Source organism: Acipenser ruthenus, chromosome 34 (genome assembly GCF_902713425.1).
Source record: "Acipenser ruthenus chromosome 34, fAciRut3.2 maternal haplotype, whole genome shotgun sequence".
Taxonomy (NCBI): domain Eukaryota; kingdom Metazoa; phylum Chordata; class Actinopteri; order Acipenseriformes; family Acipenseridae; genus Acipenser; species Acipenser ruthenus.
In genome coordinates this window covers 564,348-580,000 of record NC_081222.1, presented here as the reverse complement: position 1 = coordinate 580,000, position 15,653 = coordinate 564,348, and the positions used below count along the sequence as shown (strand labels likewise).

Here is a 15,653-nt window from a genome sequence, read left to right as displayed (position 1 = left end):
TCGGGATCCATTCAAACACTGAGCTCAGGATCCACTGAAACACTGAGCTCAGGATCCATTCAAACACTGAGCTTAGGATCCATTCAAACACTGAGCTTAGGATCCACTGAAACACCCTGACTTACTCTCCCCCCCTCCCTCCTTCCATCAAACAGCTTCACCTTCACTCTCTCTCTCTCTCTCTCACCTCTGCCTCCTCCTCCTCTCCCTCCTCCTCAGACAGGTTGACGTTCACTCTCACTCTCTCTCTCTCTCTCTCACCTCTGCCTCCTCCTCCTCTCCCTCCTCCTCAGACAGCTTCACCTTCACTCTCTCTCTCTCTCTCTCACCTCTGCCTCCTCCTCCTCTCCCTCCTCCTCAGACAGGTTGACGTTCACTCTCTCTCTCTCTCTCTCACCTCTGCCTCCTCCTCCTCTCCCTCCTCCTCAGACAGGTTGACGTTCACTCTCTCTCTCTCTCTCTCACCTCTGCCTCCTCCTCCTCTGCCTCCTCCTCAGACAGGTTGACGTTCACTCTCACCCTCTCTCTCTCTCTCTCTCACCTCTGCCTCCTCCTCCTCTCCCTCCTCCTCAGACAGGTTGACGTTCACTCTCTCTCTCTCTCTCTCACCTCTGCCTCCTCCTCCTCTCCCTCCTCCTCAGACAGGTTAATGTTCACTCTCACCCTCTCTCTCTCTCTCTCTCACCTCTGCCTCCTCCTCCTCTCCCTCCTCCTCAGACAGGCTGACGTTCACTCTCTCACTCTCTCTCTCCCTCTCTCTCTCCGTGCTGCTCAGGTCCCGCGCACTCCGAGTCACTGCCTCTGGATTGGCTGAGAGCAGCTGGGCCGCCTCTTCAAACTCTGAGCAGACAGGAAACAGAAACCGCATCACTTCCCTGATATCATTCCAAACACATTCCTGCACCCGGAGTGTAGAGACAGGGAGCTGCCCAGGCACAGCTTCACCAAAACCACACACGTGCGTCTCAACATGCGTGTGTGCGTGTGTGTGTATGTATGTGAAAATTAATTTCAATCTTTTATTTAGCATAATTTAATCAAATAAACTACAAAATGAAGCCATACTAGTAGTCCAGTATTTAATGTTGGATTTTGGAATGTGCTAACGTCACATTATTCAGCAGGGTTCTTTGGACTTTATTAAGCTGCATTAGCTCCCTCTATCGGGGGTGCAATGCTTTTGCCCGCAGCCGTGGCGTTCTGCAGCTCCAGCCCGTCGGGTGGCGGTGGCACGGCGGGTAACAGCCCGCTGCGATGCAGGCTAATTTAACGCGGTTTTATCTGAACACCCCTTACCTTGAAATTGTAAATCCTCAGGAGTTGCCATTGCTGTTTTCTTCCAGTCGGTATCCACCAGATCCATAAACCTTGTCAAATAAAACAAGCAATACATTGATTGATTATTGACTCGCGTTAATCCTTTCAGATAATCTAACAGTAACGTCATTCTCATGCCCCACTGGCGCCCCATCCCATAACATTAGATCTGATATTTTACTTTTTAACCCCGAGTGAACTAGCCCAATTCACGCCCCAGTGTCGGTTATTTTGGCTCGGTCGCGTTATAATAATAATAATTACAATTGAAGCGCGACGGTCACCTCCCCTGTGCCAGGTCCCTGCTCTTCCTCCAGCGGTGTCTGCTGTGTGTGTATGTCTGTGTGGATGTGTGTGTTTATTTATAAGCCCCGGTCCTGTGGTTTTCTCTTGTGTTTTGCTCACACAGCTGCTCGGACAGTAAAGCGCCACATCACCGGCCCGTCAGGTAATCCCAATCACCCGGATGAGCTGCGAAAACAAACCCGAATCACGTGTCCGGGGAGTGAAGCGTGGTTGGGGAAAAGTGAAGCAAGCGTCGCCATCTTGACTGAGGTAAGCCATCGACTATTTCCTTACTGTGAAGGCTGTACGCCTTACTGAGGTGTAAAATCGCGTCTGTGCGCCGCAAGACAGTCCCTAATGTCGGTACAAACGCGCTCGAATTTCAGTCAGAAAGCTTCCTCTTGGAAATGTGCTTTACGAGGAACGTTATTTACCGTGTGTTGTGTTTCGTGTCGTGCACAAAAAAAAACATTGCAAACCGGGGTCGTGAAACTGTGTCGGTCTGTCCGCCATGCTGGCTCCTGTTGCTCGTCAGTTTAGATACTAAATGATCTGTAGTGAGCCGAAATGGCGTCAGTTTCACATCCTCCTCCCTCCTCTTTCTTAATGGATTTCAGAGCTTGTCAGAATTCAGGTATGGAAATAAGGCCCCCATTGCGTAGCAGTTTGATCCATTCCTGGCTTCACTAAGAGTTTACTAATAAGACACACCTGAGCTTGTTGTTACCTATACACACTGGGGCTGATCAAGCCCCTTCATAAAAATGTTCTAAGCAATTCTATACAGAACTAAAAAACCTATGGAGAATGACACCATCTATGGAATCCTACAGAGAATAATAAACTCCTCTAGAATTGTATAGGGAATAATAAACTCCTCTAGAATTGTATAGGGAATAATAAACTCCTCTAGAATTGTATAGAGAATAATAAACTCTAGAATTGTATAGGGAATAATAAACTCCTCTAGAATTGTATAGGGAATAATAAACTCCTCTAGAATTGTATAGGGAATAATAAACTCCTCTAGAATTGTATAGGGAATAATAAACTCCTCTAGAATTGTATAGGGAATGGCAAAATCGTCCGTTTGAGGAAAGCATGTTTTTTTTAGTTAGGCTACTTTGCTTTTAATAACACAATTATTATAAAATGATGAATATCTTCAAATGAAAGAACACGTGCTGAACTGCTGTACTTGGAAATGTGTATATATATATAATCAGTTCAAACCCTCAGTGGGGTTAGGAAGTGGTGACACGACACAGACCATTCGAAGCAAAGTTAATTCTCCCAAGTGCAGATAGGATTTATTTTGTTTCATTGCGTTATGAAATGATCAAACCAAGACACCTGGAACCACTGTAAATAAAACATGTTTGAAACGCAGCTGTTGCTTGGACTTGTGTGTTTGGTAAACCCTGGACTGGAGCATGGTTAGGATCTGGGGCTGCTCAGTCCCTTGGGTGTGGTGCTGGTAAACCCTGGACTGGAGCATGGTTAGGATCTGGGGCTGCTCAATGTCTTGCTCAGTGGGTGTGGTGCTGGTAATACAGGAATGTCCAGAGATTTTATTGTTTAAATGCCAGTGGCGTGCTTCTATTCTTTTACACACAGAGAGGGTGGAGAGGGGAGAGGGGAGAGGGGAGAAGGGAGAGGGGGGGGAGAGGGTGGGGAGGAGAGGGGAGAGGGGGGAGGGGAGAGTGAGAGGATGGAGGGGAGAGGGTTTAGGGGAGAGGGGAGAGGGTGGAGAAGGGAGAGGGTGGAGAGGAGGGGAGAGGGGAGAGGTGGAGAGGGCAGCAGCAGTATTCCTCAGTCCAGGAAGGACAGCTCCATGCACTCCACAGCCTCAGGGTGAAGCATGCGGGTCGCCAGCCGCTCCAAATCATCCAGGCTCAACAAGCGCAGGCTCCGCTCGTAATCCTGAGAGAGAGGCAGAGGGAGGGACACAGAGTCACAACTACACGCTGCTCTACACCTGCACTTCAGAGTCTGTGTATAGTAGTGTCTGTGTTTATTGTGTGTGTGTGTGTGTGTGTGTATCTAGCAGTGTCTGTGTTTATTGTGATCAGGTTACCTTGTGTAGCTGCTCCAGCACTCTCACTGTGTGTGTGTGTGTGTGTGTGTTTGTTGTGTTCAGGTTACCTTGTGTAGCTGCTCCAGCACTCTCACTGTGTGTGTGTGTTTGTTGTGTTCAGGTTACCTTGTGTAGCTGCTCCAGCACTCTCACTGTGTGTGTGTGTTTGTTGTGTTCAGGTTACCTTGTGTAGCTGCTCCAGCACTCTCACTGTGTGTGTGTGTGTTTGTTGTGTTCAGGTTACCTTGTGTAGCTGCTCCAGCACTCTCACTGTGTGTGTGTGTGTGTGTGTGTGTGTTTGTTGTGTTCAGGTTACCTTGTGTAGCTGCTCCAGCACTCTCACTGTGTGTGTGTGTGTTTGTTGTGTTCAGGTTACCTTGTGTAGCTGCTCCAGCACTTTCACTGTGTGTGTGTGTTTGTTGTGTTCAGGTTACCTTGTGTAGCTGCTCCAGCACTCTCACTGCGTCGGCAGGGGTGAAGTGTTTGTTCAGAACAGCAGGCAGGCTGTGCCACACTGACCCGGGGTGAGGCGAGGGGTGAGACAGGGAGTGCTGCTCTTGTTTCTCTGCTGGGGGCTTCACAACGAGGTTCAGCTTGGAATCGGGACCGATGGAGTAGTGTGACAGTCTGTGCTCATCTGACAGAGAGGGAGGGGAGAGTAAAGACTCTCTGCAATTCAAAGATGATAAAACATTTAAAACACTCGGATTCTGTACCAGGTCCCGGCCAAATTCAGCACTCGCTTATTTTAAATCACTTCTTAGAATCCCAATTCAATCAACACAAATTTCCTGTTAGTCCTCCCAGGGAATAAAACAAAACGCCTGAGCTCAAACTGCTGAGTGCAAAGGATATTGGGAAATGTATTCCCTTGCTTAGTGCCTCCGTTGTGTATTTTTAGTGCTGTTTGGGGACTACAGATCCCATGATGCATTTCCAGTCGCCATAGTGCTCAGGCAAAAAAACGTGCGCAATGCTTTGCAGACGACAGTGGAGGAGTTGACAGGGCTGGAGAATGCAGATTCCACCATTCCCACAATCCTTTGTGAAAACACGTGGTACAACAGCACAGGCCTGTGAACAGCACCCTGTGGAAGCCAGCCAGTCGCCAGCGTTTCGCATTGGCTCACCCCCCGCCCCCCCGACGCTCAGGACGCCTTGAGAGGCTGTGATGAGAACAGGGCAGGCAGCTTTCAAGTGCAATGCATGCTGCTAAAAGTGCGCTTTTCAATAAGATGCACAGCGCTTTAAAATGTAGAAAACTTTATTGTTGTGCAATTGAAGTTTGACTTCAGTGTTACTGTAACTTCAGTACAAACTGATAGCATGCATGTGGCTTCAGGTTCCTGATCATTTTTTTTTTCTTGGTCCCTTGAAATTCATATTAATGACAATTGACTGTACAGCTATGGGTTGCATGTAGGACTGAGACAGAATAAAAATAACTAGATGAACATCATCGAGATCTTTTATTTAACATCGTGTAATCAAAGAAACTACACAATGAAACCGCAAAAAGTCAACCGGAAGCCATAATAGCAGTACAGTAGTGTTTCATGATAGATTTCAAATTGTAACATTTTTGTCAGTTTTCCGTTAAGTATCTGGAAAACTACAAAGCGGTGTGCAATTCAATATGCTACAGTAACATTATTCTACAAAGCGGTGTGCAATTCAATATGCTACAGTAACATTATTCTACAAAGCGGTGTGCAATTCAATATGCTACAGTAACATTATTCTACAAAGCGGTGTGCAATTCAATATGCTACAGTAACATTATTCTACAAAGCGGTGTGCAATTCAATATGCTACAGTAACATTATTCTACAAAGCGGTGTGCAATTCAATATGCTACAGTAACATTATTCTACAAAGCGGTGTGCAATTCAATATGCTACAGTAACATTATTCTGCAGGTTTCATTCGACTTTATGAAGCAAAATGAGTTCATTCTACCAGGCAATGCAAAACTTGCTGTACATGTACAAGAACATGCATGCTTTTCAACTGTGTGCTGTGCTGTGTGCTGTATGCTGTGTTGTGCTGTGTGCTCTGCTCTGTGCTGTGTGCTGTGTGTTGTGTGCTGTGCTGTATGCTCTGCTCTGTGCTGTATGCTCTGCTCTGTGCTGTGCTGTATGCTCTGCTCTGTGTGCTCTGCTCTGTGCTGTGTGCTGTGTGTTGTGTGCTCTGCTCTGTGCTGTGTGCTCTGCTCTGTGCTGTGCTGTATGCTCTGCTCTGTGCTGTGTGCTGTGTGTTGTGTGCTGTATGCTCTGCTCTGTGCTGTGTGCTCTGTGTTGTGTGCTCTGCTCTGTGCTGTATGCTCTGCTCTGTGCTGTGCTGTATGCTCTGCTCTGTGCTGTGTGCTGTGTGTTGTGTGCTGTGCTGTATGCTCTGCTCTGTGCTGTGTGCTCTGTGCTGTGTGCTCTGCTCTGTGCTGTGTGCTCTGCTCTGTGCTGTGTTGTGCTGTGCTGTGTGCTCTGCTCTGTGCTGTGCTGTGTTGTGTGCTCTGCTCTGTGCTGTGTTGTGTGTTGTGTGCTCTGTGCTGTATGCTCTGCTCTGTGTTGTGTGCTCTGCTCTGTGCTGTGTTGTGTGTTGTGTGCTCTGTGCTGTATGCTCTGCTCTGTGTTGTGTGCTCTGCTCTGTGCTGTGTTGTGCTGTGCTGTGTGCTGTATGCTGTGTTGTGTGCTCTGCTCTGCTCTGTGCTGTGTTGTGTGCTCTGCTCTGCTCTGTGCTGTGTTGTGCTCTGTGTCGTGCTCTGTGCTGTGCTGTATGCTCTGCTCTGTGCTGTGTTGTGCTCTGTGTCGTGCTGTGTGCTCTGCTCTGTGCTGTGTTGTGTGCTCTGCTCTGTGCTGTGTTGTGTGCTCTGCTCTGTGCTGTGTTGTGTGTTGTGTGCTCTGCTCTGTGTTGTGTTGTGCTCTGCTCTGTGCTGCTCTGTGCTGTGTTGTGTGCTCTGCTCTGCTCTGTGCTGTGTTGTGTGCTCTGCTCTGCTCTGTGCTGTGTTGTGTGCTCTGCTCTGTGCTGTGTTGTGTGCTCTGCTGTGCCTACCTGCCAGCGCCTTGCCTTTGTACAGGAGTCTCTGTTGATTGACAGGTATGTTGAGCCTGTCAGAGACCAGACTCTTGACTGTGGAGACCTTCTCATCCTCACAGACCTGTCAAGAGACAAGAACACACAGACAGTGAGGGGACGAGCATTAAACACTGAAACTACATCTTCATCCTCACAGACCTGTCAAGAGACAAGAACACACAGACAGTGAGGGGACGAGCATTAAACACTGAAACTACATCTTCATCCTCACAGACCTGTCAAGAGACAGGAACACACAGACAGTGAGGGGACGAGCATTAAACACTGAAACTACATCTTCATCCTCACAGACCTGTCAAGAGACAGGAACACACAGACAGTGAGGGGACGAGCATTAAACACTGAAACTACATCTTCATCCTCACAGACCTGTCAAGAGACAGGAACACACAGACAGTGAGGGGACGAGCATTAAACACTGAAACTACATCTTCATCCTCACAGACCTGTCAAGAGACAAGAACACACAGACAGTGAGGGGACGAGCATTAAACACTGAAACTACATCTTCATCCTCACAGACCTGTCAAGAGACAAGAACACACAGACAGTGAGGGGACGAGCATTAAACACTGAAACTACATCTTCATCCTCACTGACCTGTCAAGAGACAAGAACACACAGACAGTGAGGGGACGAGCATTAAACACTGAAACTACATCTTCATCCTCACAGACCTGTCAAGAGACAGGAACACACAGACAGTGAGGGGACGAGCATTAAACACTGAAACTACATCTTCATCCTCACAGACCTGTCAAGAGACAGGAACACACAGACAGTGAGGGGACGAGCATTAAACACTGAAACTACATCTTCATCCTCACAGACCTGTCAAGAGACAGGAACACACAGACAGTGAGGGGACGAGCATTAAACACTGAAACTACATCTTCATCCTCACAGACCTGTCAAGAGACAGGAACACACAGACAGTGAGGGGACGAGCATTAAACACTGAAACTACATCTTCATCCTCACAGACCTGTCAAGAGACAGGAACACACAGACAGTGAGGGGACGAGCATTAAACACTGAAACTACATCTTCATCCTCACAGACCTGTCAAGAGACAGGAACACACAGACAGTGAGGGGACGAGCATTAAACACTGAAACTACATCTTCATCCTCACAGACCTGTCAAGAGACAGGAACACACAGACAGTGAGGGGACGAGCATTAAACACTGAAACTACATCTTCATCCTCACAGACCTGTCAAGAGACAAGAACACACAGACAGTGAGGGGACGAGCATTAAACACTGAAACTACATCTTCATCCTCACAGACCTGTCAAGAGACAGGAACACACAGACAGTGAGGGGACGAGCATTAAACACTGAAACTACATCTTCATCCTCACAGACCTGTCAAGAGACAAGAACACACAGACAGTGAGGGGACGAGCATTAAACACTGAAACTACATCTTCATCCTCACAGACCTGTCAAGAGACAGGAACACACACAGTGAGGGGACGAGCATTAAACACTGAAACTACATCTTCATCCTCACAGACCTGTCAAGAGACAGGAACACACAGACAGTGAGGGGACGAGCATTAAACACTGAAACTACATCTTCATCCTCACAGACCTGTCAAGAGACAGGAACACACAGACAGTGAGGGGACGAGCATTAAACACTGAAACTACATCTTCATCCTCACAGACCTGTCAAGAGACAAGAACACACAGACAGTGAGGGGATGAGCATTAACACTGAAACTACATCTTCATCCTCACAGACCTGTAAAGAGACAAGAACACACAGACAGTGAGGGGATGAGCATTAAACACTGAAACTACATCTTCATCCTCACAGACCTGTCAAGAGACAGGAACACACAGACAGTGAGGGGACGAGCATTAAACACTGAAACTACATCTTCATCCTCACAGACCTGTCAAGAGACAGGAACACACACACAGACACACAGACACACACACACACACACACACAGACACACACACACACACACACTATCAGCGCAGTCTGGAAGCACAGCGAGAGGATGGACGGGTATATTGATATCAGCTGTATCTGCTTCACCGTCCCACAGACCCGCATTAGAAACTCCCTCTCCGTCTTAAAGATCCACAGACTCGCTGAGAATTATTTCTCGTCTCACGGTTTAACTGACATGTTATACGAGCGCAGAAACGATTTGAACACGAACGCTTCGCAACGTATTGAATGCAAACATTAATTTGCAGATTGAAATAAAACAATTCTGTTTGTATTTGTTTCACTTTTCACTCCGTTACAAGATGCTGATATCATGAGAAGTCGGGAACAGCAGCGATTGCTGTACAACGCTACAGCATTCGGGTCTGCAGGAGCTAGCAATACCTGATTGCTTTAGTTTGCTTAAAAAGAGAGCTGTCAAAACAAAACTGAATTTATTTATTTACAATATCTGCGCCCTCGCCCACGCTCCGTGCCAGGCCTCGCAATCCCCGGTGTTTCCAGCTTGGATTTCCCCAACACAAAGCGCCCCGAGTCGGGCGTGGTGGTCAGTCCCTCCCGCCCCCTCTCCAAGCTTACCTGTAAACAGCATTCCTTCCCTTGCAGCGGCTTCACTGTAAGAATCATTGTCATTTTAATTCAGTCGATCACTAGCTGTACAATACTTAACAGACTATGTATCAGTTTACATATATTTTCAAATGTCCCAAGAAATTGCAATCTTTTTTTTATTTTTTGCTTCACCGAAAACAAACGGTTCCTGGGTCGCTAAGAAACACTTTCTCTGGAAATCTGAACATCAATAACAGTTTGCAATTGCTTGTGTGAAACGTAATAAAACACGATGCTCGGTGGCGTCAATAGACGCGTCTAAATTCTGATTTAAAAATGCGTTTTAAAAGAAGGGTTTGCGTCACGTGATCGAGTGGTTGCCATGGCGTCATTACGGCTCCAGACAGACAGCCTCAGCCGGTTGCGTTTCGATGCAACTGCGGAGCCAAAGCGCAGCCACTGAGGCGCACTGCTCCCCCCCGTGGACACGCTCCGGTACTGCAGCCAGATGAGATGGTGACGCTGGGAGTCGTCTAACACTGCAGCCGAATTATTATTATTATTATTATTATTATTATTATTATTATTATTATTATTATTAGTATATGCCTAATATTAACATGTTTTGTAGGAATCACGATTTATGTGATTTATGAGTTAGTAGTAGTATGAGGCTGTGTGGGGCGTCTTGTATTTTTAGCAGAGCGATGTCATTTTTTTTTTTTACTGTAGTACTCCACACTGCAATATATAACTTCAATGCAGTCCCTAGGGTTAGGGTTAGGGTTAGGGTTTGGGTTTAGGTAGGAACTTTGTTTCCCTGAGAACCCCACACTTGGTTGGTTTTTCAGGGAAAGAAAGATGCACTGGCCATCTGGCTCTTTTTGGATTTCTTTCTTTGTTTTTTTTTTTGTTTTGGAGCTCCTTTTCTAGTGTAGGTCTATCGTGGAGTTTCTAATGTTCAAGCCTAGCGGGAAAGTTGTTTGTAGTTTGTTGATCCAGTCTTTTTCTCTCCATTTCCTTTCTCCGATTGTCCAGTTCTGGTTCCTCTCCAGCCCTGTAATTTTCAGAGATTCCAAGTTGTGTTGTAGAAAGTGTGCTACTAGAGGTGTTTGTGATTCTTTTTTGTGTTTGATATTATAGATTTGTTGTGTTAGTCTTACTCGGATAGTGTTGCCTGTTTCTCCAATGTAAATGATTTTGCATGTATCGCATTGTATTGCGTAGATGCAGTTCCTGCTGTTTTGTGTAAAGGTTTGTGGAATGTTGTATGTGATGCCTGTGGATTGGCTCCGGAGGGAGGAAAGTTGCTTGAAGTGTCGTGATGCTTTTGTTGGTTTGCGATTAAGTGAAGGCAGTTTACTGGACACTAAATAGTTGGTCAAGTTTTTGTTTTTTCTGTAAGCTGAGATGATCTTGTGTCCTGTAAGAAGGTTGGTGTCTTGTAATTTGTTGGTTAGGTTTTGTTTTATCTGTGAATTAGCTGCCACACTAAAATGTGAGTAGGTAGTTATGAGTGGAATAATCTTTTTGTTGTCTCTAGGCTTTTGTTCTAAGAAGGTTTTCCTTATTCCTCTGAGGAAGGAACGGGAGTACCCCCTTTGTCTGAGTGCTGTGAATAAAACTTTGGTAGCTGCCTGGAAGTCAGTATGTTGTGTGCAAATTCTGTGGAATCTGAGTAGTTGTGATTTTATTAAAATAGGGTGATAGCTGGTTTTGTGTAGTAGAGTGTGTGTGTCAGTTTCTTTAAAATATACTTTGGTGTCTAGTTGGTGTGTTTGTGAAAAATGTGGTCCTTTGTAAGTGGTGGTGTCTAAAAAGTTTACTTTGCTGTTATGTGTGGTGTATTTTACCTTGATGGACTGGTGGTGTGTGTTAAGTAACGAGATGAAATGTGTAAATTCCTCCATGCTATGTGTCCAAGTGCCCCAAATGTCATCTAGGTACCTGAAATAGTGAGTTGGTCTGTGTGGGCATCTGGGGAGGATTGTTTCTTCCCAATCGGCCATGTAGATGTTAGCATATGATGGAGCAAAGCGTTTCCCCATCGCTGTTCCTTTGGTTTGGAGGTAGAATTGGTTGTCGAATTCAAAGTCGTTTTTCGTTAAGCTGATTTCCAGGAGTTTGATCAGTTCCTCGTCTGGTCTGGTTGGATCCGGATTTAGATTTAGACATTTCCTGATAGCTGCAATGCCTGCGTTGGTCTCTATGTTTGTGTACAAGATGTCTATATCTATTGTGAAGAGAAAAGCTGTTTCTGGTAGTTTGAGTGTTTTAATTTTGTCTATGAAGTCATATGTGTCTTTAAGGTAGCTAGTGTGTTTGGTGGATAGGGGGTTTAAAAAGTGGTCTATGTATTCTGCAATTCTATATGATTCACTGATGCAATCTGATACTATCGGTCTGCCTGGTGGTATGGTGTGTGGGATAGTCCATGTGTCTGGTGATTTGTGTATTTTTGGTAGCAAGTAAAAAATGCGTGCTCTGGGTGTGTCTGCCCCCTTGAGATAGTGTGCCTGTTTTCTAGTAATTATTTTGTGGTCTGTTAGTGTTTGTATTATTCTGTTAATTTCCTGAGCAGAATCAAGATAAATTGGTGCGTCTAATTTCCTGTAGTGTTCTAGATTATTTAGTTGTCTGTTGGCTTCAAGATGAGCAGGGCAGGGCTGGCGCTATTACTTGAATAATTTTTTATTTTTTTTTTGTTTTACGTGGTGGTGGCGTGAACTTGATTGGTCCTGTGCAGAGCAGGGCAGAGCAGGGCTGGGCTGGCGCTATTACTTGAATATTTTATTTTATTTTTTTTTACATGGTGGTGGAGTGAACTTGATTGGACCTGTGAAGAGCAGGGCAGAGCAGGACAGGGCTGGCGCTATTACTTGAATATATTTTTTTTTACGTGGTGGTGGCGTGAACTTGATTGGTCCTGTGCAGAGCAGGGCAGGGCTGGCGCTATTACTTGAATATTTTTTTTTTTTTTTTTTTTACGTGGTGGTGGCGTGAACTTGATTGGTCCTGTGCAGAGCAGGGCAGGGCTGGCGCTATTACTTGAATATTTTTTTTTTTTTTTTTTTACGTGGTGGTGGCATGAACTTGATTGGTCCTGTGCAGAGCAGGGCAGAGCAGGGCAGGGCTGGTGCTATTACTTGAATAATTTTTTTTTTTTTTTTTTTTTACGTGGTGGTGGCGTGAACTTGATTGGTCCTGTGCAGAGCAGGGCAGGGCTGGCGCTATTACTTGAATAATTTTTTTTTTTTTTTTTTTTTTTTTTACGTGGTGGTGGCGTGAACTTGATTGGTCCTGTGCAGAGCAGGGCAGGGCTGGCGCTATTACTTGAATAATTTTTTTTTTTTTTTACGTGGTGGTGGCATGAACTCGATTGGTCCTGTGCAGAGCAGGGCAGAGCAGGGCAGGGCTGGCGCTATTACTTGAATATTTTTTTTTTTTTTTTTTTTTTACGTGGTGGTGGCGTGAACTTGATTGGTCCTGTGCAGAGCAGGGCAGAGCAGGGCAGGGCTGGCGCTATTACTTGAATATATTTTTTTTTACGTGGTGGTGGCGTGAACTTGATTGGTCCTGTGCAGAGCAGGGCAGGGCTGGCGCTATTACTTGAATATTTTTTTTTTTTTTTTTTACGTGGTGGTGGCGTGAACTTGATTGGTCCTGTGCAGAGCAGGGCAGAGCAGGGCAGGGCTGGCGCTATTACTTGAATTTTTTTTTTTTTTTTTTTTTTTTTTACGTGGTGGTGGCGTGAACTTGATTGGTCCTGTGCAGAGCAGGGCAGGGCAGGGCTGGGCTGGCGCTATTACTTGAATATTTTTTATTTTTTATTATTTTTTTACGTGGTGGTGGCGTGAACTTGATTGGTCCTGTGCAGAGCAGGGCAGAGCAGGGCAGGGCTGGCGCTATTACTTGAATATATATATATATATATTTTTTTTTTACGTGGTGGTGGCGTGAACTTGATTGGTCCTGTGCAGAGCAGGGCAGGGCTGGCGCTATTACTTGAATAATTTTTTATTTTATTTTTACGTGGTGGTGGCGTGAACTTGATTGGTCCTGTGCAGAGCAGGGCAGAGCAGGGCAGGGCTGGCGCTATTACTTGAATATTTTTTATTTTTTATTATTTTTTTACGTGGTGGTGGCGTGAACTTGATTGGTCCTGTGCAGAGCAAGGCAGGGCTGGCGCTATTACTTGAATAATTTTTTTTTTTTTTTACGTGGTGGTGGCGTGAACTTGATTGGTCCTTTGTAGAGCAGGGCAGAGCAGGGCTGGGCTGGCGCTATTACTTGAATATTTTTTATTTTTTATTATTTTTTTACGTGGTGGTGGCGTGAACTTGATTGGTCCTGTGCAGAGCAGGGCAGAGCAGGGCAGGGCTGGCGCTATTACTTGAATAATTTTTTTTTTTTTTTTTTTACGTGGTGGTGGCGTGAACTTGATTGGTCCTGTGCAGAGCAGGGCAGGGCTGGCGCTATTACTTGAATAATTATTATTTTTTTTTACGTGGTGGTGGCGTGAACTTGATTGGTCCTGTGCAGAGCAGGGCAGGGCTGGCGCTATTACTTGAATAATTTTTTTTTTTTTTTTTTTTTTACGAGGTGGTGGCGTGAACTTGATTGGTCCTGTGCAGAGCAGGGCAGGGCTGGCGCTATTAATTGAATAATTTTTTTTTTTCTTTTTTTTTTTACGTGGTGGTGGCGTGAACTTGATTGGTCCTGTGCAGAGCAGGGCAAGCAGGGCAGGGCTGGCGCTATTACTTCAATAATTTTATTATTTTTTTTTACGTGGTGGTGGCGTGGACTTGATTGGTCCTGTGCAGAGCAGGGCAGGGCTGGCGCTATTACTTGAATTTTTTTTTTTTTTTTTTTTTTACGTGGTGGTGGCGTGAACTTGATTGGTCCTGTGCAGAGCAGGGCAGGGCTGGCGCTATTAATTGAATAATTTTTTTTTTTCTTTTTTTTTTTACGTGGTGGTGGCGTGAACTTGATTGGTCCTGTGCAGAGCAGGGCAGGGCTGGCGCTATTACTTCAATATTTTTTTTTTTTTTTTTTTACGTGGTGGTGGCGTGAAATTGATTGGTCCTGTGCAGAGCAGGGCAGGGTGGCGCTATTAATTGAATAATTTTTTTTTTTCTTTTTTTTTTTACGTGGTGGTGGCGTGAACTTGATTGGTCCTGTGCAGAGCAGGGCAAGCAGGGCAGGGCTGGCGCTATTACTTCAATAATTTTATTATTTTTTTTTACGTGGTGGTGGCGTGGACTTGATTGGTCCTGTGCAGAGCAGGGCAGGGCTGGCGCTATTACTTGAATAATTTTTTTTTTTTTTTTTTACGTGGTGGTGGCGTGAACTTGATTGGTCCTGTGCAGAGCAGGGCAGAGCAGGGCAGGGCTGGCGCTATTACTTGAATATTTTTTATTTTTTATTATTTTTTTACGTGGTGGTGGCGTGAACTTGATTGGTCCTGTGCAGAGCAAGGCAGGGCTGGCGCTATTACTTGAATAATTTATTTTTTTTTTACGTGGTGGTGGCGTGAACTTGATTGGTCCTTTGTAGAGCAGGGCAGAGCAGGGCTGGGCTGGCGCTATTACTTGAATATTTTTTATTTTTTATTATTTTTTTACGTGGTGGTGGCGTGAACTTGATTGGTCCTGTGCAGAGCAGGGCAGAGCAGGGCAGGGCTGGCGCTATTACTTGAATAATTTATTTAGTTATTTATTTTTTTACGTGGTGGTGGCGTGAACTTGATTGGTCCTGTGCAGAGCAGGGCTGGCGCTATTACTTGAATAATTTTTTTTTTTTTTTTTTTACGTGGTGGTGGCGTGAACTTGATTGGTCCTGTGCAGAGCAGGGCAGGGCTGGCGCTATTACTTGAATAATTTTTTTTTTTTTTTACGTGGTGGTGGCGTGAACTTGATTGGTCCTGTGCAGAGCAGGGCAGGGCTGGCGCTATTACTTGAATATTTTTTTTTTTTTTTTTTTTTTACGTGGTGGTGGCGTGAACTTGATTGGTCCTGTGCAGAGCAGGGCAGAGCAGGGCAGGGCTGGCGCTATTACTTGAATATATTTTTTTTTACGTGGTGGTGGCGTGAACTTGATTGGTCCTGTGCAGAGCAGGGCAGGGCTGGCGCTATTACTTGAATATTTTTTTTTTTTTTTTTTACGTGGTGGTGGCGTGAACTTGATTGGTCCTGTGCAGAGCAGGGCAGAGCAGGGCAGGGCTGGCGCTATTACTTGAATTTTTTTTTTTTTTTTTTTTTTTTTACGTGGTGGTGGCGTGAACTTGATTGGTCCTGTGCAGAGCAGGGCAGGGCAGGGCTGGGCTGGCGCTATTACTTGAATATTTTTTATTTTTTAT

At 45.4% G+C, this 15,653-nt stretch overlaps 2 protein-coding genes across 3 annotated transcripts in view; both read right to left on the bottom strand.

Annotated features, from left to right (window-relative positions):
* Positions 1-2,418, bottom strand: part of LOC117402072 (protein YIPF1) — a 7,466-nt gene extending 5,048 nt beyond the window's left edge. The window contains exons 1-3 of one of the 2 annotated variants that reach the window (XM_034002921.3): positions 1,582-2,418; positions 1,297-1,367; positions 686-840 (exon numbers count right to left, since the gene is read on the bottom strand). In XM_034002921.3, the coding sequence (XP_033858812.1) occupies positions 686-840; positions 1,297-1,363 (222 nt within the window). In that variant the 5' untranslated portion in view covers positions 1,364-1,367; positions 1,582-2,418. The remainder of the gene's footprint in view (positions 1-685; positions 841-1,296; positions 1,368-1,581) is intronic. The other variant, XM_034002920.3, reaches the window with a different exon arrangement.
* Positions 2,419-2,906: 488 nt separating this feature from the next.
* Positions 2,907-9,752, bottom strand: LOC117402093 (ubiquitin-like protein 4A). Its single transcript, XM_059006991.1, has 4 exons — positions 9,323-9,752; positions 6,728-6,833; positions 4,114-4,316; positions 2,907-3,525 (listed from the first exon to the last, which is right to left on the bottom strand). The coding sequence occupies exons 1-4, from the start codon at positions 9,374-9,376 to the stop codon at positions 3,415-3,417; spliced, it is 474 nt and encodes a 157-aa protein (XP_058862974.1). The 5' UTR covers positions 9,377-9,752; the 3' UTR covers positions 2,907-3,414.
* Positions 9,753-15,653: the final 5,901 nt, after the last annotated feature.

Bases quoted from the DNA above. Each gene is read 5' to 3' on its own strand.
- LOC117402093 (XM_059006991.1), bottom strand. From the start codon at position 9,376: ATGACAATGATTCTTACAGTGAAGCCGCTGCAAGGGAAGGAATGCTGT. The intron at 6,834-9,322 runs GTAAGCTTGGAG...GTCTCTTGACAG, and splicing joins GGAAGGAATGCTGTTTACAG to GTCTGTGAGGATGAGAAGGT. The intron at 4,317-6,727 runs GTAGGCACAGCA...CCTCTCTGTCAG, and splicing joins CAAAGGCAAGGCGCTGGCAG to ATGAGCACAGACTGTCACAC.